At 41.5% G+C, this 24,114-nt stretch overlaps 1 protein-coding gene across 3 annotated transcripts; it reads left to right on the top strand.

Moving 5' to 3' along the window:
• The first annotated feature begins 447 nt into the window (after positions 1–447).
• LOC132884845 (interleukin-2 receptor subunit beta-like) lies at positions 448–23,025 on the top strand. 3 transcript variants are annotated; one of them, XM_060918837.1, is made up of 11 exons: positions 448–624; positions 10,769–10,925; positions 13,033–13,136; positions 13,405–13,525; positions 14,092–14,185; positions 14,940–15,039; positions 16,434–16,567; positions 16,687–16,864; positions 18,556–18,649; positions 18,811–18,880; positions 21,275–23,025. In XM_060918837.1, exons 3-11 carry the CDS (start codon positions 13,061–13,063, stop codon positions 21,998–22,000), a joined length of 1,593 nt encoding a protein of 530 aa, XP_060774820.1. In that variant the 5' UTR covers positions 448–624; positions 10,769–10,925; positions 13,033–13,060; the 3' UTR covers positions 22,001–23,025. The 3 variants fall into 3 exon arrangements, with proteins under 3 accessions (XP_060774820.1, XP_060774818.1, XP_060774819.1); XM_060918835.1 differs by having other exon boundaries at positions 13,038–13,136; XM_060918836.1 differs by lacking the exon at positions 10,769–10,925.
• The last annotated feature ends 1,089 nt before the right edge of the window (positions 23,026–24,114 follow it).

Genomic DNA, 24,114 nt, shown 5'->3' on the forward strand with positions numbered 1-24,114 from the left:
TATTTCACCATACGGACTGACCTTAACCTGGTAAATAATATATTTACAGATACAGGAACAACTAACATATTCACTGCAAAGAGAGCTGTATCTAGATAGCCATTTCGGAGAGAGTGAGGAAATGAGAGAAGATATATGAAGAGATAATCAGAGTGGAGGAATATAGAGGAAGAGAAGAGAGAGATAAAGAAGGGAGGGAGAGAAATGGCTCGGTTTCAATAACAAGAGAAGAAATAAGAGATATTAAAATCTATTGGTAGAATTTGAACCTGGCAATAGAGAGACTAAAAGAAAGAAAAAAAGAAGAACGAAAGATAAAGTCATGACAAATTAGGAAGCCCCCTATGATTTCCTCTCTTGTACAGGTAGTGACGCTACACTTACTGAAAATGGCTATACATGTGGTTCACCCGGGGACATCACCATATTTGTGTGCGCATGTGTGTGTGTAAAGCAAAGCAGAGAGAGGAACTGATCGTGTATTCAGAACTGCCACGCTGCCTCACAGTGATACCATGTGCAATGAAGCCATCAGACTTTTAATCCATCGAAATCAGAAAGACATCAATTAAAAATAATCACCGAGATATGAGTATCAACAAAACATTCATCTATGTCTGAAAGGTGAGTTGTGATAGTTATTTAAGTACAGTGGATGTCAGTGTATCATTATGAATCGGACACACTGATCCTATTCTTAACATTGAACTTAACATAGGACTGGTATTGGACTGAAATGTTGGGTTGGGTTGGGATCAGAATTGGATTGGATTTGTCACTGAAGTACGTCAGACATATTTTGTAGTCACGATTTTTTCTTTAAGTACTGTCTGTCTTCACATGTTCTCTCCTTAAGTATGACAGCATGTCAGTGTGAGATCAGGATTAGTGCTTCACTAATGTACATTAGTGTGTTCTTTATGATGATGATGAGGGCGGCACGGTGGTGTAGTGGTTAGCGCTGTCGCCTCACAGCAAGAAGGTCTGGGTTCGAGCCCCATGGCCGGCGAGGGCCTTTCTGTGAGGAGTTTGCATGTTCTCCCCGTGTCCGCGTTTTCCTCCGGGTGCTCCGGTTTCCCCCACAGTCCAAAGACATGCAGGTTAGGTTAACTGGTGACTCTAAATTGACCGTAGGTGTGAATGTGAGTGTGAATGGTTGTCTGTGTCTATGTGTCAGCCCTGTGATCACCTGGCGACTTGTCCAGGATGTACCCTGCCTTTCGCCTGTAGTCAGCTGGGATAGGCTCCAGCTTGCCTGCGACCCTGTAGAACAGGATAAAGTGGCTAGAGATAATGAGATGTGATGATGATTATTATTATTATTATTGCAAAATACGATAATAGCAAATGCGGCATCCTCATAACAACCCATTTTAAACTGCTTTTTATTGTATTGTATCGAAAATTTAAATGCTAATGTATGAAATCATATGAGAATGAGATCGAGTTTTGGCATGGGGTGATATTTGGAGCTTCAATATCAGTCCAGGATCCAGAATGTTGAATGGGATTGGTGCATCACTAATGTATAGCTGTTTGTGTTCTTTAGTATGATGATGATACTACTAGTACTACTACTACCAATAATAATAATAATAATAATAATAATAGGGCGGCTGTGATGACCTGGCGACTTGTCCAGGGTGTACCCTGCCTTTCGCCCGTAGTCAGCTGGGATAGGCTCCAGCTTACCTGCGACCCTGTAGAACAGGATAAAGCGTCTAGAGATAATGAGATGAAATGAGATAATAGGACGGCATGGTGATGTAGTGCTTAGCACTGTCACCTCACAGCAAGAAGGTTCTGGGTCTGAGCCTAGTAGCCGATGGGGACTTTTCTGTGTGGAGTTTGCATGTTCTCTCCATGTCTGCGTGGGTTTCCTCCGGGTGCTCCGGTTTCTCCCACGGTCCAAAGACATGCAGGTTTGGTGAATTGGTGGCTCTAAATTGACCGTAGGTGTGAATGTGAGTGTGAATGGTTATTTGTCTCTATGTGTCAGCCCTGTGATGATCTGGCAACTTGTCCAGGGTGTACCCCCCATCTCTTCAAGACTTGCCCATAGTCAGCTGGGATCGGCTCCAGCTTGCCTGCGACCCTGCACAGGATCAAGGCTGGATTAACTATATGGGCCTGCGGCACAGTGCCCAGGGGCACTAACCACTCAGCCAATGGGGGGGCACCACATGACAGAAACTTTAAAAATATTTTTTGTGAATGCCTGTGACCATTAACCCCCCTTTCCTCAACCTGTCAGTTGAGCCAGTCCACCTACGGTGAAATGTATCAATTTTTTAAAAACCGCGGTAGAAATGAAAAATGGACAGACATCAATTGAGTGGTTGTGCGAAGAGAAAATTAAAAAAAGAGAAAGACTCCAGGCGTGTAGCTGCAATTAAAAATGTTCCAGTGTTAGATCGTTTTTTTAAATAAAAACATCGACAACTGCTGTCACTACCAGCGCTGATGCCGGGGAGGAGGATATGTGCGAAGCCACGTAGAGATCAGGTGACGAGAAGGAAAACGAGGGTGTTATGGATGTCAACCCAGCGCAGCCGACGCCAGTAGAACACTTCTCTATTTCAACTGATATGGGGAGAACATGTCTAGGTTCATACAGAACAGATACTCTTTGAATTGATACACATATGTATATTGTAGATCTGAATATGCCGTACTGGATGTTATTTGAATTTATATTTCGAATTGAGACATTTGAATATGTTGCCTAGATCGATGCTATTTTAATTAATACACATTTTGAATTGGCACATTTGAATATGCTGTATTGTATATAGATGGATGCTGTTTAAATTGCTGATGCCGTTTGAATTGATACACATTTTGAATTGAGACATTTGAATATGGATAGAATAGAGTATGGATGCTTTGAAGGTTTTTATTGAGACATACAAATATATGCTGCTCACTTTTGAATAAGACATTTCAATATGCCTACATGCATATCGTTGGTTGTTTTCAGTGAATCTGATGGGCTGATGTAGCCTACTTAATAAATTTTCAATGAGGAAGAATGACCTTGTTTATGTGTACTATTTATGCATATGATACTATTTTTGACAGCAAAGGGCAAGGTTTGTGAGTGTGTGCAGGAGGTTACTGAACGCGTGCACGCAGGGTGGTGGTGGTGCCCAGGGGCACCGCATTGGCTTAATACGGCACTGCACAGGATAAGTGGTTACAGAGAATGGCTAGATAATAATAATAATTATTATTATTATTACTGCAAAATGCAATAATAGCCAATGCATCATCCTCATAACAACCCATTTTATATAATTTTACTTGGCATTGTATCTGAAATTTTTTTTCGATAAAAAATGCGTGTGTGTGTGTGTGTGTGTGTGGGGGGGGGGGGGGTCAATGCATTCTGAATTTAATCTATATCTCAGGTTTCAATAGAATACATTCATATTAAACATGGATGTTTTAATGTTATGCTATAGTACTTGGTTACAAAAACTTGTAAAACAGTCATTCCCATAAGACAATGTTCACGCCATCATTGTTTCCAAACTTCCAAAAATCGAAAGCACAAGTGATCAAAAAGCAAGGTGCACCTGGCTGTGAGAAAGCAGTGGTGCAGACTAAAAAAGATGCTATGACATTTAAAGTTCAGGGCAGCACGGTGGTGTAGTGGTTAGCGCTGTCGCCTCACAGCAAGAAGGTCCTGGGTTCGAGCCCCGGGGCCGGCGAGGGCCTTTCTGTGTGGAGTTTGCATGTTCTCCCCGTGTCCGCGTGGGTTTCCTCCGGGTGCTCCGGTTTCCCCCACAGTCCAAAGACATGCAGGTTAGGTTAACTGGTGACTCTAAATTGACCGTAGGTGTGAATGTGAGTGTGAATGGTTGTCTGTGTCTATGTGTCAGCCCTGTGATGACCTGGCGACTTGTCCAGGGTGTACCCTGCCTTTCGCCCATAGTCAGCTGGGATAGGCTCCAGCTTGCCTGCGACCCTGTAGAAGGATAAAGCGGCTAGAGATAATGAGATGAGATTTAAAGTTCACTTCTACTTGCTTAGTGTGTGTGTGTTTTTAATCTTTGTGGTTCAGACACTTTTCCACTCAGAGTGCTAATACAAGCTTTGCCAATAGAATCAGACCTAATCGTTTGACATGGAAACCATCCATATTACAAGGATGGCACAAAACCTAAAAAGACAGAGTTGCAGATGATGAGTGCTTAAGTAAGTAATTATTACGTCATGATGTAATAGTTCCCAGTTGATCCCATTTCTAAAATTGTTCCCACTGACACTTCTTTCATGCCCACTTTCCTGAGTTCTGTAAAAGGTTCTTGCCTTTCTCTATTGTATTTCTCACAAGCAACAAGAACATGATGCACTGTCTCAGGCTGTTGCCACTCTAGGCACGGACCATCCTGATGCTTTCCTAGTAGGAAGAGAGTACTGTTGTCGCATCGTCCTCCTTCTTCTTCTTTGGAGTTTTACGGCAGCTGGCATCCAATATGTTGCATTGCTCCCACCTACAGTATTAATCGGTCAAAGAATTAAATTCTGTTATATAAACCAGAATCTCGTAAAAACTTGATCAAATGCCGTTTGCCCTTCACATTTGTCCCCATGTCCAGTACACTTTCCAATGATATCTCTTTCATGCCATTCTGCATCAAGGAACTGATCAATACTTTTCTATGGCAATCATAGTTCCTACAAGACAATAAAACATGTTGAACTGTCTCCATCTGCTGGCAAGAGCATAGCCCATCCGGATGTTTCCCGATAATAAATAATGAGCCATTCAGACACGTATGACCTGTTCTCAATCTAGTAATAATGACATCTTCCTTACGTTTACCACTTCCGCAAACATTAACTGAATCAGCAACACGACTATTTATTGAGAATAGATGCCTGCCCTTTATATCGTGTTCCCAAAGATGTTGCCATCTCAAAAGAGATTGCTGCCACACAATAGATTTGCCTTCAGACTTTGATAAGGACAGACTAACATCTACCTACTGTTTCCCGTCGCGTCGCCTCCTTAGCCAGCTTATCCACCTTTTCATTGAACTTGATTCCCACATGGGCAGGTATCCATAAAAATGCCACTGTCACTCCATATCTTCCCACATCTCTAATTGTCAAAAGGATGTCATATACTATGTCTTGTCGCCTCTTGGACACTCCCTTCCCAAGACTCCTGATAGCCGACACAGAGTCGCTGCATATCAGCACCTTCCTATTCTGAAGTTGTCCAGCCCACTGCACAGCCATCAGGATTGCATACAACTCCACTGTAAACACACTCAACAGATCAGAAGTCCTCTTTGAGGCCTGCACATTCATTCCTTGGACTACAAAAGCTGCCCCAGTAGCCCCTGTATCCTGATCCTTTGATCCATCAGTAAATATTAATACATAATCACGGTATTTGTCTTTTACATGGCAATGAAAGCTATACACCAACTCTGCTTCAGGATCTTGCTCCTTAGTTTTAAGTAATATTAGGTCAATCTCTGGGACCTCCAGCTGCCACATAGGGATCAACGGCCACAATACTCCTGGGCAAAAGGTCCTCTGAAGAATATTCAACTCCTGGGCAACAGATTCTACAGTCCACCCAAAACTGTGCTGATTCGCCACCTCCCTCTCCCAGCTTGGCTCAATCACTCTTCTAACAGGGTGACCAGGACTCTGTCCCATCAAATTAATCCAATAATTGGCCTGCAGCTGTTTTCTCCTCAGCCCAAGAGGCATTTCTCCTGCCACAACCTGTAGAGCACAAACTGGGGAAGATCGCACCGCTCCAGTACATAATCTCAACGCAGCCGCTTGGATTACATCCAGCCTAGCCAGTACAGATGTCGCTGCAGATGCATAAACCAAGCACCCATAATCAATCCTTGTTCTGATCAGGTAAACATAGATCAATTTTAAAGAGGTCAAATCTGCTCCCCAGTTCCTTCCAGCAAGACGTCTCATCAGGTTCAATACATTTTTACATTTATTCACCACTTTTGAGATATGTACTCTCCAAGTAAGTCTAGTGTCAAAGAATACTCCTAGAAATTTAAAACAAGAAACCCTTTCCACAGGACGGTTGTAAAGATATAGCTTTAGGTTTTCACAGACCCTCTTCCTTGTAAAAAACATTGTTTTTGTTTTCTCAACTGAGAATCTGAAACCCCACTTCCTACCCCAGTCCTCTACAAGAGTCAGAGACTCCTGGACCTTCTTCAAAATGTGTCGCATATTTTTCCCCCTCTTCCACAATCCACCATCATCTGCAAACAGGGACTGTCCAATATCAGGCTGAACATCAGAAAAAATATCATTGATCATTATATTAAACAATAAAGGACTGATCACACTTCCTTGTGGAGTTCCATTCTCAACCAAACATCGACTTGATATGTCCGTCCCTATCTTGACCTGAATGCTTCTGTTTCTCAAAAAATCCATCACCCAATTAAAAATATTTCCCCCAATACCCAACAGGTGCAACTTAATCAAAAGACCCTCCACCCAAAGCATATCATACGCTTTTTCTACATCCAGAAACACTGCCACTACAGTTTCTCTATTTATCTGAGCTTTTCTGATTTCATCTTCAAGACATATAATAGAGTCAATTGTGTTCCGTCCCTTCCTGAAACCACTTTGATACCTTGTCAACAATCCCTTTTCCTCAACAAAGTGCCTTAGCCGTCCATTGACCAGTTTTTCCATCAGCTTACCTAACTGTGAGGTCAAAGCTATAGGCCGGTAATTGACAGGGTTACTAGCATCCTTCCCTGGTTTTTTTTATAGGCACAATGACCGCCTCTTTCCATCCTGCTGGAATATGTCCCTCCTCCCACACCCTATTGTACAGATTCAAAACTGTTCGCAGACTCGTGTCACTCAAATGAGCTAACATTCGATAGCAGATTCCGTCCTGCCCAGGGGCTGAATTCCCACACCTCTCCAAAGCATTTTTAAGCTCCAACAATGTGAAAGGAACATTATATTTATCCTCTGATTTCTCTTTCTTTTGAACAACCCCACCAAATATATTCATTATCTCTTCTCTCCCGCATCTTTCCTCTTCTGACAGATTCTCAGAACTATGGACCTTACTCAAAGTCTTTATCATTTCCGCTTTTTCCATGTCAGACACAGCCAGCTGGTCTCCATCTGAAAGAATAGGATAACCCCACTCTCTTCTGTTACCCTCCATTTTCTTAATCATACCCCACACTTCATTTATGTCCACACTACTACCTATTGAGCTACAATATTCTCTCCAGTAAGTCCTTTTCCTTTGTCTAATGACCCTCCTGACAACTGCCTGCGCCTGCTTATATTCAATAAAGCGTTGAAAGTTATGTGATTGCTTCACCTTTCTAAAAGCCCTATTCCTGACTTTCACAGCCATCTCACAATCTTCATTCCACCACGGGACTGCATTCTTAACCAGCTTCCCTGAGCTTTTCGGGATTGCTTCCATTGCAGCCATATAAATCCTCTGGCGCAACTCTATTTCATGCCCTTCAACACTATCTGTATTTGGAACTGACCTAAGAAACAAATCACTGAATTCCCTAAACCTCTCCCAATCTGCCTTTTCAAAGACCCACCTCCCAGGGCTCACTCCTGATCTGAGTCTAACATCAATATCCACAGTACAAATAATAGGGTAATGATCACTCCCTACACTGACTCCATGTACTTCCCACTCACACCTTGGGGCCAATCTAGATGATGAAAGTGTCAGATCTAATACTGACTCACGCCCCGTCCTACCATCAAATCTAGTTCCCCTTCCATCATTCAGGCAAACTAAGTCCCTCTCACTCAGCAAGTCCTCGACTACCTGACCATTTCTATCAAACCTATCCCTACCTCACAATGAACTGTGAGCATTGAAATCTCCAGCCCACACCACATTTCCTCTATCCTGTCCTTCTATCTTCTCTAGTTCAGTTAATTCTAACCGTTTGCACGAGTTATAATAATTTATAACAGCTATTTTCTTTGAACCCACCCATATTTCCACCACCACATATTCCTGCTCCGTCCCCATACCCAGCACTCTATATGGTATCCCCTGTCTAACAAAGGTAGCACAACCCCCTCCACTTCCTCCCACTCGGTCCCTCCTAACAACTATATAATTGATTAAAACAAAATCAAACCTAGGTTGGAGCCATGTTTCTTGAATACATATTATATCCGGTTTCACAATCATATCATCCACAAACTTTTTAAATTCTTGTCCATTTGCCAGCAGACTCCTTGCATTCCATTGTAAAATGATCATACACAGAATAATCATCCTACACTATCTTGGCTTGTCTGCATCACACAGAGCCCATCCCTCACCTCTTCCCACTTCAATCCCACCATACCCAAATGCTGAACCGCTGCCTTTGTAATAATTTGGATCCTGTCTGTCTTCGATTTCATTGCCGCTGTGGCATTTATTACCCCTGCAATAAATATTACAAGGTCTCTTTTCTCCCTCCACCCATATTCCTTCACTTTAACAGATGCACATCCCACCTCCCTTTCTGTAGCTGCAGCTAAGTCTCTTCTTACAGTTCTTCCACTATTTCTAGACTGGTCCACACTTTTAACAGCTTCCGCGCAAGTTACTTTGTTTTTCAACTTCACATTATGGATTTCTGTCTCTCTTCTCATAACTTCACAACCCCAATACGCTGCACTGTGCGCTCCTCCGCAATTACAGCATTTAGGTCTCGCTCCAACATCACACTTCCCATAGTCATGAGCTCCCCCACACTTTGCACATGTTTGTACCCCTTTACACACCTTGGCTGTATGGCCGAATTTTTGACATTTAAAGCATCTCAAAGGCTTATGCACAAACTCTCTCACTCGATACCTCAAATATCCTAAATAAAGTTCAGAGGGTATGTCTCTAGTACTAAACTTAATCAGAATCGACTCAGTCTCCTTTTTTTCAACTCCCCTGGTCAATCGCGTTGCACTCTGAACGGCTCCACATCTTTCTTTCAAATTCTTAACCAACTCATCCATTTGCATCGAAACAGGAATTCCATATATCACCCCTCTACTCCCTTCATTACCAACCCTTATCACTTTCACAACCTTTGCCTTCCCAACAACTTGCAACCTTTCAGCCTTCGCAACCTGTTCTTCAGAGACACACCCAATCAACAAATTACCATCATCCAACACTCTGGCGTTATTTATAGTTCCAACCTGATTCTTAAGCACATTCGTCAGTTTTATAGGATCCATATTCTTGATGCCACCACTTTCAAACCTTACAACCACAAAAGAGCACTTCTCCCTGTCTCTCCCCCCTTCTCCCGTCACCGTAGTTTTAAACCTTTTCCTAAACTGCCAACTATTATCATCATCTTTAATGCCATCCATACTAATACTCTCCTCCCCCCCCCGACTCCCCGCCATGGCGGAGAATTTGCAAGGATATCGTATACCGGACCTATACAGGTCGTCGGCCGATATACTCACAGATTTCTCACTCCAGGCTATGTTAATGCTAATGCTAATGCTAGCTATTTATACCGACAACTTTGTTTGTTTGTTAGTTCACCACCAGTCCCCCTTACGCCGTCACCGAAAAAAACCACTCATCGCATCGTCCTTGCATGGGCGCGGTCCTTAAATAGCCCAAACATAGTTCACTGATTAAAGACAGGTGTTCTTTGTTAACGGCGCGCGTGCCGGAGCTCGTTAGGCGCGCGCGCCCAAAGTGCGCCTTCAGGTGCACGAGCTAAGGCACTCAGGACTGACACCGTTCTGCGCAAGCGCAACACAATCGCACTAGAAAGCATGTTCAAGCTGCCTGTGTAGCTGCAGTCTTTTAGTTGCAAATTACAAGTGTTTCCTCTTGTGTTAATAATTCGCCATGTCAAAACAAGCAAAACTTTCCTCCTCCTTTCGACGTGAAGAGAGGTCAGCGATTTATTTTATATATTTTTTTCCATCAAAGTTGCATTTTGTGGTTTCGAAGCTAAGTTTTAGTGCCGTTTCTAGAATACAACATCAAGAAAACGTGGAAGAAACAGCAGTAATGGAAGAGCCGGTTTCTAAGCTGCCTAAAACTAGCAATGGGAATTATTTTTTGTTACATAATGTACTCAGGCTGCCAGTCAGTGTGTGACACACACACACACCCCTGAAAAATCCCAGCTATGCCCTGATTTACATGAGAAATTTTGTTTTCATTGATGTGTTTAAATTTACAGACAATATGAACTAATGTAAACAATTGGCTTCAACTAGCATAAATATGAATTGGAAATGTTTAGTTCACTTTAGCTTATGCAAACGCACAACTCTACTAAAAGATTGATAAACGAGGCTCAATGTCCCCAACATTGAAACCTGAAAGCTTTAGAAACTCTAACAGACCTTTACTTTTTAACAGGACTGTTTTGGGATTTTGCTGAGTTTACCTTCAACTGTCTGAGTTGTTTTTTTTTTTTTCAAAGAAATGAACTTTGTAGCCAGGAAAATCACTGCGTTTTCTAAATGCACTCCTGAAAATTACTCATTAACTAGGGGAATTAAATTTGATATTTTTGACATGTTAATTATTAATGTACATCAAAGAAAAAGGCTTAAAAATCATACCTTGTTTTAGTGAAAATAAGTACTAAAATGCACTAGAATGCAGGGTTTTGTGTGTTATGTTATTAAAATATTTTCGGGGGACGTTGCCCCCCAATCTTAGTTTGGCTTTCAAAAGTTCAGGATTGTTTTTCTTTGCTCCACGTGGTTTTCTTGGTCATTTCAGTCCATCGGCTCGGACTGCCCAGAGTTCTGTGATGGCTGCAGAAGTTACTGTATGTTCTGCCAATTTCTTGTGGAGCACAACATCCCCCCAACTGTGGCAGACCATTTTTTGCAGCTAGTGAAAAAAAAAAAAGTTTCCCAATTCAAAGACTGCACAGGTAAGCATTTGTTTTTGTTTGTTTGTTTGTTTGTTTGTTTGTTTGTTTGTTTTTAGTTTTTATTGTTTGCATGTAAAGCTTCCTCCATTATGATGATGATTTAGTTACCTGGTGATTTCTGGTTTCGCTTCCTTAAACATTTTAATTGCTGATAGACATTATATGTAGACACAGATGACCTGCACTCGTTACTACCATCAGTCGTCAGTAAACTGGAAAAGTATTGAATGAAGAGTAATGGTGGTAACGACCGTCGGTAACCTGTCTCTAAAATGTGTAGTAGGGGATGGAAGCAATTTAACACCATCTACATGTTTGCCGTGCTCTGATTTTCTTTTGTTGACCAGGAAAATAATAGATATATATTGGGGAAAGATCTTCGATGTAAAAACTGCTCTGGGTGTTGCCAGGTTTCCAATGCTGAAACAACTTTTTACTGCTTTGCTGTGCCTCCCACAGAGCAATCCAGATAGTGAGAGGGCTTTTTCATTGGTTAGGAAAATTCATACTGAGGACAGAAAAAATATGGCTGCAGACACATTAACTGCATATCTGCAAATTAAAATGAACTGTGATGAGGAGCTGCAACTGCTACCCAAGCAGTGAAATTATAGCTAGTGCCAAATCTGCAACATCTTTGTACAACAAAGAACACTCCAAAAAGGAATAAGATTTAAATTCTTGTTATAAGTTACTGGGAAGATTTTCAATTTAACTTCATAAATATATTATTTACCAGCTGGGAGGTCCGTATTGTGAAATACCGTGACCGAAGGCCGAGGTCACGGTATTTCACCATACGGATCGACCTTAAGCTGGTAAATATATTTACAGATACAGGAACAACTAACATTCACCGCAAAGAGAGATGTATCTAGACAGCCATTTTGGAGAGAGTGAGGAAATGAGAGAAGAGATATGAAGAGATAATGAGGGTGGAGGAATATAGAGGAAGAGAAGAGAGAGATAGAGAAGGGAGGGAGAGAAATGGCTCGGTTTCAATAAAGAGAGAAGAAATAAGAGATGTTATTAAATTTATTGGAAGAATTTGAATCTGGCGATAGAGAGACTAAAAGAAAGAGGAAAAAAAGAACGAAAGATAAAGTCATGACAAATTAGAAGGACGTGTAAAGAAGCCCCCTATGATTTCCTCTCTTGTACAGGTAGTGATGCTACACTTACTGAAAACGGTTATACATGTGGTTAACCCGGGGACATCACCATACGTGTGTGTGTAAAGCAAAGCAGAGAGATGAACTGATCGTGTATTCAGAACTGCCACGCTGCCTCACACTGATACCATGTGCAATGAAGCCATCAGACTTTTAATCCATCGAAATCAGAAAGACATCAATTAAAAATAATCACGGGCGGCATGGTGGTGTAGTGGTTAATGCTGTCGCCTCACAGCAAGAAGGTCCGGGCTCGAGCCCCGGGGCTGGCAAGGGCCTTTCTGTGTGGAGTTTGCATGTTCTCCCCGTGTCTGCGTGGGTTTCCTCTGGGTGCTCCGGTTTCCCCCACAGTCCAAAGACATGCAGGTTAGGTTAACTGGTGACTCTAAATTGACCGTAGGTGTGAATGTGAGTGTGAATGGTTGTCTGTGTCTATGTGTCAGCCCTGTGATGACCTGGCGACTTGTCCAGGGTGTACCCCGCCTTTTGCCTGTAGTCAGCTGGGACAGGATCCAGCTTGCCTGTGACCCTGTGGAACAGGATAAAGTGGCTAGAGATAATGAGATGTAATAATAAGTGACAAGTGATTGGATGTAAGACTGTCACTAAAGCATTGGTCGAAATATTATTGGCTGTCCATTGTCGTAAAAGCTTATAGATAATATAGAGTGTATCATCATGTAAGGGCTGAGATAAACTCCATGATAAACAACAGTTTATCCAGCATCATCTCCTGAACCACCAGTCCTAGGTTTGTCCCAGTGGAAATCCATTTTCTTGGTTGTTCCTTCCATACTAAACTAGGGTCTGTACACCCAGTAGTCAGTAGTCTAAGAAGTTATGGTAGGATCTAAGTGCATCTTCCTAAACTTCTGTCTAATACATACTGTATACATGACATACAAAGCTCATCCATGCTGCTTTCTCTTTCCTAGTTTAGGTGATTTGCTTCCAGAATACAAAATGAAGAGGAAAATGCTGATTGGTCAGATTCTCATGCTGTTGATGTCAGTCATATCTTCAGGCTTGGCCAATGAAAGTAAGGAGTACTGAATTAATCATCCCAGCAGTCATTATTATCATTCTTATTCTTATTTGTGTGTCGGACTGGGAAAACACATTTCGGGAAACAACTGTGACTGTACAATGTGTTTCTCAGCCTGTGCTCTTGTGTTGTGACGTGTGTTTTAGTTTTACTTCCTGGTCCTGTATCCATCCCCATTCTGTTGTTACTCTATAGTGTTCGCCTGTTCTTTGTTTTTTATAAATGTGTATATGTATGTGTGTGTGTGTGTGTGTGTGTGTAGATCTCAAGTGTCACACCGACGGCATACAGCTCATTACGTGTGTTTGGAACACTTCGTCAGTGGAAGACAGATTTCGAATAACACCAACCACCAGCTGTTCCCTGCAAAGCATCGATGATAAGTAATGTATCATTTTCATCACGACATGACAGAACTCATAACTGTGGTTTTAGAACTAGTCTTTACACAAGTCAGTCAGAAAGTACTCATGCTCATGCATATTTGACAGAATTCAGGTATAATCTACTGTCCTGAGTTCAGTTCCAGAGTTAATCTAACACCTATTTCTCCTCAAGGCCTTGATTAGATTGATCACTTGAATTGGCTGGAAAGCTTGATGCTGCCACTTAATGATTTTTCAAATATTTTTGAAAAACCTATACATGTTTCAAGAAGTGAAAAGGGTTCAAAATGACATGAAGTCAAAAATCTATATGCACGTTTTTTTGACACCACATATTTATGTTTTACAGTTAATAAAACTCACAGATTCACTGTCTGTGAGACTTTAATCTCTAGGTTTTATGGCTTTACTGTGAAATAATCAGTGATGTGATGGTGTAATGTGGCCCAGCATGAAATATACTGTATTTTCCAAGAACAGTGCGTCTGAAAATGTTTTACTTCTTTTATATGACAGCAATTACAATTGTGGGTTACTGAATAAACTTTATGTTTGCATTTCAGTTACATAAGAAAAATTCCTCTCAGAGTTAACCTGGAGCCTCTTGGCGGCTCACAGTCGAAATTACGTCAAGGAACTCTTCAATTTGCTGAGAGTGTAAGAAACTGATTTGATTATTTGGTGTGTTTATAAGAAATGTTTGATTTCAGACACAAGAAATATACTCACTCACTTATTCATTCAGTTAATAATTCTTTAAATACTATAACAACACATTGTTTGGAGACTGTGAGTTTGAATCCCAATAATGCCACAGCCATCCGTGGCCAGGTGTCTATATGAGCAAAATTGGCCATGCTTTCTGGATGAGAAAGATGGCATACTCTTTCTCCCCATCAATCACAGTGACACTCGCCAATTGTGGGCATTTATGAGCTCGTGTATGCGGAAGAGGCAGATAACGCTTTCCTCCAAACGCTGGCACTCGAGACTCCTTCCAAAAATGTATAAATTTCTCCTCAAAGAGGAGAAAACGTCATCGTTTCAATGTTTACATACAATTTTCAATTTGTTTATGTCGAACATCTGCCATACAAGTCCTTGTGTATATTGTTACTACAGAACTAATAATTTATTACAATAAACGCATTGCTATAAATCTTGCAATTATCAGTGATTTATAGAAAATTATTCAATACCTTCTGACCAATCCGAATTGCGCATTCGACAGGGCTGTGGTATAACTTATTTTATTTTTTTTACATAACTGATTAAATAAAGACAGTCCTCACTAGTGCCATCTGACTTTTTGAATTAAGGATTGCTTGCTTTGAATTCAGGAAATTACACTTATTGTATTATCGAGTTCTCGATTCATTATTTTCTAATTTGACCCAACTGTTGATTCCAGACTTTGACTGATGGTTCCCCAGATGTCCCGCTGGATGTACGGTGTGAAAACATAACTAATCTACTGGAAACTATCCCGGAGTTTTATCCCCCATCTTTTGGTAAGACTTTTCACTGCGATTACGTCGACTTGAGTGCGTGTTTCTTGATCTATGGAATTGCAGACAGGAAAAATAATGTTGTATTAAGTGTCTTAATTGTTCGGTCTGACAATAAATGCATTGTTTATCTTCTGTATCACTTATAAGTGATATTTTAGTCATAGTCTCACAAGTTGCATGACATAGTGTCAAAATCAACACTATGCTATAAAAATAGGACTTTTATGGACAAACTTGTTGCACAATGAAGCTATGCTTACACTTGGTCAACGATAATTCTAATTTAATGAACTAATTTAATAAGAAAATAGGACGTTCGGACAGAACATCAGGTTGAGGTGAAAACATGGAGCTTTCTTAGAAAAATTCCCGACATATTTTAGGTTTCATGTTATATTCATTCATTCATTCATTCATTTGCTATTCTAGCGATGGGTAAGAGGTAGGGTACACTCTGGACAGGTCACAAATTTATCGCAGGGTTATCGCAGGACCTTCACTGTCAATTAACAGTAGCCCTACCCGATTCTGAACAAAGTTATTCACATAGCCCATTGATTAGAATAAATGTCAAATCAAAATTTAACTGTATCGTAGCAGATTCAGTGGCATCATTAAATATTGAATCATTTCATGATGAATCAAAGTTTTATCTTATGAATGAATATTTTATCATATATTGCAACAGATTCAGTGGTATCATGAAATGTCAAATCAAAATCATTAAATAATATTGGCTGGCTTTTTTTCGTGGTATATCAGATATATTCCATTCAGCTATCATGATATTAAACGAGTCAAAAACGAGTAGCTGAAAGGAATATATCTAATATACCACGAAAAAAAAAGCCAGCCAATATTATTATTATTATTATCATACCTTTTGGGTGTTCAACGCATTGTTCTCTTTCAAAATTCTCTCCAAATCTTCCTTATTTAACGAAGGAAACCTGCCGGCCATGTCTGTTTACAAATTGCGACAGTCGCTTGCTAGCATGGAAGTTTTACATCTCTGATGTGTAACGTCGTGTCGTCTTGACAACCATGCAATATTGTAAACCATATTCAACGCTCATTCTCCATTGGGTAGAGTGACGTAATACACGTAGGTATAAGCAATATGCGAACAACATTGCATCCTATCAAATCAAATGAATGAAACCTGCTAGAAGGGAATAGAACACGTTTTTATTCAATCGAAAAAATGTCCTGTTTGTATAATAATGTCATATATCATATGGAAGCACAAAGTTTACACCCTTACTAGAAACAATAATGAGGCTCCATACAAACTAATAAATGTATAACCCTTTCTAGTCTGTGTGTGATCATCTCTGTTATGTGTCTCTGGGAAGGTATAAGTAAATTGAGGTGTGTGTGTGTGTGTGTTATAGTTAAGTTGTATCCTCCTGAGAAGCCAGTTGTGAACAAAGGGAATGTCACCTGGAAACAAGGTTCTCCTCACTCTGTATTTGTCGTTGCTGTGAAGTATAAGGTGCAGTGGGGTTTGCTTGAGAACAGCTGGGAGGTGAGACTATGTTCGAATCACCATCTGCATTATTTCTGGACTGTATTTTAAATGTATGAAAGGTATTTTGCTATTTGCATAAAGCTGCTTTCAAACCATATTTTTCTCTGCCTGTGTAGAAGAACCAGGTGGCGTTGACAGAAGAGACGCAGTGTGAGTTACCATTAGAGAATCTGATCAAGGGGAGGCAGTATGTGGTCAGGGTTCAGGCCACTCCTAACAAAGAACCACAATTGTGGAGCGAGTGGAGTCCAGTTACTCAGTGGGAATCCACTGTGGGTTTACCACCTCTGCCAGGTAAGGACTGGATGCTTGGAAACCTCACTGATTATGTTCATCTCATTATAATTCATTAGAGTATGCTTTGTATTCATTCATCCATCTCTGAGAATGCCATATGTAAGGAATAAGACACAACAGAGCATGATGTGGTAAGAAAATAATCCACAGTGGGGATTGCCAAGAATTATAATTAACTGACGTATAACATTCTCATTTTTTTATACAATTATTGTTACATTTAATCAGGCTTGTAGTACTCGAGTCCGACTCGTGCCCTAATTTTAAGGACTCGTGACTCGACTTGGACTTGAGCACTGATGACTCGAACTTGGACTCGGACTCGTGCATGAACTGCATTCGGACTCGTAAATTGGAGACGAGGACTCGGATTTTTTTGTTATTTTTTGTAACATGCCATAATAATTTGGCATGAGATATTTATATCTACATTAATTTTTGTACTAATTTCGAGCAAGAGTGTCACACCTGCATGCCTTCGCGTGTGCATCAGATGGACTCTCGGGCGCGCTCCGGACAGCGCGTGTGCCAGGCGGACTCCCTCGAGCGTGCTGTAAACGACTCACACCTGCAGAGGATTAAGGCATAATCAGCGCGCCGATATAAAAACTGTGAAAACGCACTTACTTTGTGAAGTATTGAGTTGCATTGCTGAAACCTTACCAAGCCTTATTTCCTTGTCTGGTTTCCTGATTTCTTGTTTCTTGTTTTTGATTCTGCCGAGTCTATAGCCTGTTTGTGCCTCGCTCGACCTATTGCCCGTTTCACTGTTTTATGATTTTGCCTACCGTTCTGGATTGTTTATCTGTCTTCACTTGTATTAATAAACACACCTTCTACACTTACATCCGTCTCCCAACCATCTCTGACAGAATACTTCACACTCCCTGACAAAGAGAATGCACATCCACCTGTTCATACGTCATGTTCAGGAACAAGCTAATGTTAATGGTGCAAAAACAGCCACCGTCAAATGGTGCGGTTGGAGTCTTGTTCTCGGACTCGACTCGAATTTTTTTTTAATGACTTGAACACTGACGACTCGAGGTTTAGTGACTCAACTACAACACTGCATTTAATATTGTGAAATGTCTGCAAAACAAATTACAGTAGTTCTTGTTATAACTTAAATACATCAGCTTTAAACAGTCACTCCTTCACCAGCCTTTTTCTTTCTCGCTATTGAAATAAATAAGCATAGTAGGCTTTCAGTCCTCTGTCCTGAGCTGAAAACATAGTTACAGCTTTACTGCAAAACTGTTAAGAAGACTCCTTCATAAAATGTTCACGAAAATGTTCACTAAGCTTCACCACCTTAATAATAATAATAATAATTATTATTATTACATAAAATATCAGCATGGTTGTTAATTTGTTGATTATTAGGTTTCGAGTCTGTGAAGTGTCTTCCATTCAAGTCCATGTAAATTAGCTGTTACTATAGAAACAATAAAGGATTCATGTAAAACTGTGATTTGAATTTGCTGTGATGGAAAATTAATTCGCGTTTTCAAGAATTCAGCAGGACTGTAGATAGTATATGTCATAATAATTGTGTACAATAGAATACATCGTCCAAAACATAACCCCTGTACAATGTAAATGCACCCTCAAGAGTAATACAATAGTCTTTAATATCCAGCAATGTACTGTACAGCAAAGATGTCTTTTCTTCTTTCTTTCTAAAGGTCCCAATTATACATTACTCAGTAATATAACCAGCCTTGTAATAGCAGTTGGAGTCGTTTTACTGGCTTTCTTCTGCGTCCGACGATACAAGAGGTAAGTGGTAGCCTCCGTATTCACAATCATACCAATATACCAGTACAACAACATAAACTGCAGCACTTACTTTGCTTTGGGATGTGCTGCATTGTTGTATTGCATGCACAAGCTTTCTGCTAAAGATAACTGAGTAATACAAACACTTGGTTGTTTTTCAGGACGATATATGTACCCACGCCTGGGAAATATTTTGGCGATCTTTTCTCTGACTATAATGGGGACTTTAAGGTAAGGCCCAGCTGGAAAAAAACCCAAAACAACCCACTCTTAAAATGATTCTTCCTAACCACAGTAGTCGTTAAATGATAATCTATAAGATAATACAGCACATGAAAAATATCCAATGCATTTTATCATTGCTCGCATGATGAGTGATATTTACCGACATGATTTTTTTTTTTCCGTAGAAATAGAAGGAGGACCAGAAATCTTGAGACTTAAATAATGAAACTAGCAACTCCATTGTGTGGCAATATTGCCAGTTTTCTGATTTTTCTCAGGTGTCATTAAAATGATAAAATAGGACCAAAGGTTGGTGGAGACCTGACCATCACACCCATATATACTTGTTAAATTCGATTAGATTTAGATTAGATAAAACTTTATTGATCCCTTTGGGAGGGTTCCCTCAGGGAAATTTAAGATTCCAGCAGCAGCATTACAGATAAACAGAGAAAAGAAATAGCGAAAAAGTTCTAGATAAATTAAAATAAATTAAGTATTTACATATACAAATATAAAAAGAATAAGATATGGGGAAGAGAGGAGGGGGAGAGAGAGGAGGGGTGGGAAAGGGAAAGGGGGGGCAGCAGGAGAGATATTGCACAATGTTCGGTATTGCTTATTGTTAGGCTAGGCTACTGCTCCTTCCCATCCTCTGTCCTCCTGTTACCCCACCTCCCCCCCAGAGAGGAGTTGTACAGTCTGATGGTGTGAGGGACAAAGGAGTTTTTGAGTCTGTCCGTCCTGCACTTGGGAAGGAGTATTCTGTCACTGAACAGGCTCCTCTGGTTGCTGATGACGGTGTGCAGAGGGTGACTGGCATTGTCCATGATGTTCAATAGTTTGTCCATAGACCTCTTCTCTGCCACCGTTGCCAGAGTCTCCAGCTTCATGCCGACCACAGAGCCGGCCCGCCTGATCAGTTTGTCCAGCCTGGATGTGTCCTTCTTGGATGTGCTGCCCCCCCAGCACACCACAGTGTAAAACAGGACACTGGCGACCACAGACTGATAGAACATCCACAGGAGTTTCCTGCAGATGTTAAAGGACCACAGGCTCCTAAGGAAGTATAGCCTGCTCTGTCCCTTCCTGTATAAGTGTTTGGTGTTGCAAGTCCAGTCCAGCTTGCTGTCCAGCCACAGCCCGAGGTACTTGTAGGAATCCACAGCCTCCACCTCGACTCCCTCGATCAGAATTGGTCGTGACCTTGGTCTGGACCTCCCAAAGTCAATGACCAGCTCCTTGGTCTTCGAGGTGTTGAGCTACAGATGGTTCCTGTTGCACCACACAGTAAAGTCCCTCACTCCTCCTCTCTGTCATCACGGTTACACCCAACGATGGCCGTGTCATCGGCAAACTTCTGAATGTGACACAGCTCCGAGTTGTAGCAGGAGTCCGTGGTGTACAGGGTGAAGAGAAGAGGGGCCAGCACTGTGCCCTAGGGTGCTCCGGTGCTGCTAATCACAGTGTCAGATGTGATGTACTGCGGCCTGTCAGTGAGGTAGCTGGAGATCCAGGTCACCAGGCATGGGTCCACTCGCATCCTGTTCAGTTTGTCCTGAAGCAATAGGGGCTGGATGGTGTGTAAGGCACTCGAGAAGTCCAAGAAGAGGATCCTCACTGTGCCATTTCCCTTATCCAGATGCAAGTGGGCTCGGTGTAGCAGGTAGAGGATGGCGTCTTCCACACCGACACCTGCCCGGTACGCAAACTGCAGACAGTCCTGGGCATGTTGTACCTGGGGTCTGAGGAGGCTGAGGAAGAGCCACTCCAACGTCTTCTGTTGAACATCTCATTTCAGATTTAGTCCTCCTTTGCTGTTATAATAAGCTCCACTCTTCTGTGAAGGCTTTCCACTACATTTTGGAGCATGGCTGTGGGGATTTATGTTCATTAAGCAACAAGAGCATTCGTGAGTTCAGGCACTGATGTTGGGTGAGGAGGATTGGTGTTCCAGTTCATCCCAGTGGTGTTCAATGGGGTTGAGGTTCAAGCCACTTGAGTCCTTTCACACCAAACTGGTGCTGGAACATGTTTGGGCTTCTTAATTCAAGTGAAATTGTAATGTGACAGCATATAAATCCATCCTTGGCAATTTGTGGCAGGAGTTGGAAGAAGAACCACATGGTTGTGATGGTCAGGAGTCCACACACTTTTGGCCATGTAGTGTATGTCTAGGAACACTTTTAAAAATCATTAAAAGCATTTTTAAGCAATGACTTTTCATCATCCAAGAAAGTAAACCAAGTACTTGGGGGGGGGGGGGGGGGAACCTGACTCTTTCAAACCATTGTTTAGTATATCGTAGAATAACTAGACTTTTCATTTTTCCTTTAAGTAGTCTGAAGGAAGACTTGCCAAACTCTGGAGTCAATATTATGTCTTTTTCTTCTTTCTCAGGCATGGCTGGGTCCTATTGTGAATCCGGAGATATATATCAAAGCTGATTCAGAGTGCATCTCTCCTGTGACAATCTACAAAGTTTGCAGCTCTGATATGTTATCCAATAAGATGGAAAAAGATGCCAACATAAGGGATCACACCACCTCCAATTTCTCCAACTCCACTTATTTCCTGTCCCAGAGCTCAAAATGTGACGCTGTAGTAGATCAGCTGGAGCCATGCTTAGCAGACAGTCTGTATGGACCGGCAGGAGGAGGCAGTGTGCAAGAGAAAATTCTGCCAGCCACTCATGATACCAGCCATGACAACGAATTGAGAGAGGTCAGCATGAGCACCCCTTTGGAAACTTCCTCCTCCTACAAGCAGCTGCAGAAGCTGCGGCTAGACATTCAGAGCCCAGACTCAGGCTTTGCCAGTAACTCTGAGGAACAAGAAAGCCAGGAGGAGTCCGGAAGTGAGGGACTTCCCAGCCCACCTGTGGTGGACAACACTCTGCCCATCAGCTGCATCCCACTGTGCCCAGTGCCCCAGCTGAAAGGATTGCCTCATTTGGGAATCCCACCTGGCTTGACATGGAACCCACAGACTAACCGAACCTTCACAAACTTGCCTTCTGACATCTCCAGAAGTGTTCTGCTGGGAAATTCTGGCAACATGGCTTGCTCTGGGATACTGGAGCCCTCAAGTGATGACTATATGCCTGTTAAGAAGGTTCAAGGATGATCATGTGGTGCAATCATAAACCCAACAAAGATGACAGGAACAAAGGGAAGTGTGATGAATGAATGTCATAAAAACTCCGGCTAATTGTGAAGTAAAGATTAATGGTTTGTTCATTATAATGACAAAGTTCTCAAATTTCTATAATGCTGTAGGAAAAGTACATTCTGAATAAACGGCCAGTTTATTTAAGATCTATCATCTCATCATTATTAGGGGTGTGCAAAAATATCGATACGGCGATATATCGCGATACTTTGTCTTCCGATTCAATATCGATACTCAATTTGAATATCGACATTTTTTCAAATAATAAAATCATGTTTCAGACGGGTTGTAAATCCAGTACGACTTCCGCACCTCCGGTCCGCGAGGTGTCACTGTGCCGCTACCTCACTGCAAGGCACTCTTCCTCTTCTCTTTTTTCCCCGGCGGTTGCAGTGAGGAAAAAAAAACAGGCAAGCATGGCTGTTAACGTAAACCTAGAGACGCCGCCGAACTTTAAGGCAGATGTTTGGAGGCACTTTGGATTCCAAAGGAAAGGAGAAAAAAAAAACAGTGAGCCGGACAAAGAGAATGCACTTTGCAAAACCTGTTTCGCTCCAATTAAATTAAGATGCTCCAATTAAGATGCCCACTGCACTTTTCAATGTGTTTCAGACAGTGTGTTGTTCCTGCAAAATAAGCACAAGTTAAATGTTCTCAGGTATATGTTCTCAAGTTTACAAAGAACAAATTGATATTAGTGTTAGCACTGAAATGCATGTGCAGTCTGCAGTGCAAGTTTTAAGTTTTCATAAAACAATTTGATTCTGCTTGTTAAGCAGCACGGATGTGTCCATGCTTACAGAAAAGTTGATAATACTAGCACAGAAATGGGAATTTTCTGTATGTTGTAGTGAAGCAACTCTTGGTTTTGCCAGCAGTAGAATAGAGACAAATGTATGTCTGGCAAGAGTGTGTAGTTATGTATGTGAAATGTAATTTTACAGTGGTCAATAAATTCTGATTTTCTTCAGTGACACAGATATTGTGATGTGGTTGAAATTTATTGCAATCTATCGATTATCGCAGAATCGCTGTACCGTGATATCGTTATCGTGGGCAAAATATTGCCATAGTATCGTATCGTGAGGTATCTGTTGATACCCAGCCCTAATCATTATCTCTTGCTGCTTTATCCTGTTCTACAGGGTCGCAGGCAAGCTGGAGCCTATCCGAGCTGACTATGGGTGATAGGCGGGGTACACCCTGGACAAGTCGCCAGTCATTGCAGGGCTGACACAGAGACACGGAAAACCATTCACACTCACATTCACACCTACAGTCAGTTTAGAGCCACCAATTAGCCTAACCTGCATGTCTTTGGACTGTGGGGGGGAAACGGGAGCACCAGGAGGAAATCCATGCGGACAGGGGGAGAGCATGCAAACTCCACACAGAAAGGCCCTCGTCGGCCACTGGGCTCGAACCCAGGACCTTCTTGCTGTGAGGTGACAGTGCTAACCACTACACCACCATGCCGCCCATCCATCCATCCATCCATCCATCCATGAATACAAAAATGTTTATTTCCTGTCCGAACAGCTTTAACATCAGTGAACACACTAATGACCTCACTGTTAACATTTCCAATTTGGGATCAATACCTCATCCATCAATGTATAAGAATCAAAATTTATTGTCATTGCTAGTCCTGGACTTGATGAACCTGTAGCGCTTCCCAGAGGGCAGCAGGTCAAACAGATGGTGGCTTGGATGAGAACAGTCCTTGACAATATTTCTTGCTCTGGTGAAGCAGCGAGAATTGTAGCTGTCATCCAAGGTGGGGAAAGAGTGGTCAACAATTTTCTGCGATTATCCATCCATCCATCCATCCATCCTTCCAGCAATGCATACATTATTTCCCCTTAACTATTAATGGACTAAAGCGGCTAGAGATAATGAGATGAGATGAAAATTGTACAGATGTTCCTACTTGTTTTTTTTTTCTTTTTAACTATCTAAACCAATGTTAAACTACTACCCCCTAGTGGACTAATTGGTTACTGCAGCTATGATGGAGAAGCCAGTCATATCCATTAGGACTGTACAATCTACTGTTTGTTAATCTCATC

Source organism: Neoarius graeffei, chromosome 4, assembly GCF_027579695.1.
Source record: "Neoarius graeffei isolate fNeoGra1 chromosome 4, fNeoGra1.pri, whole genome shotgun sequence".
NCBI lineage: Eukaryota > Metazoa > Chordata > Actinopteri > Siluriformes > Ariidae > Neoarius > Neoarius graeffei.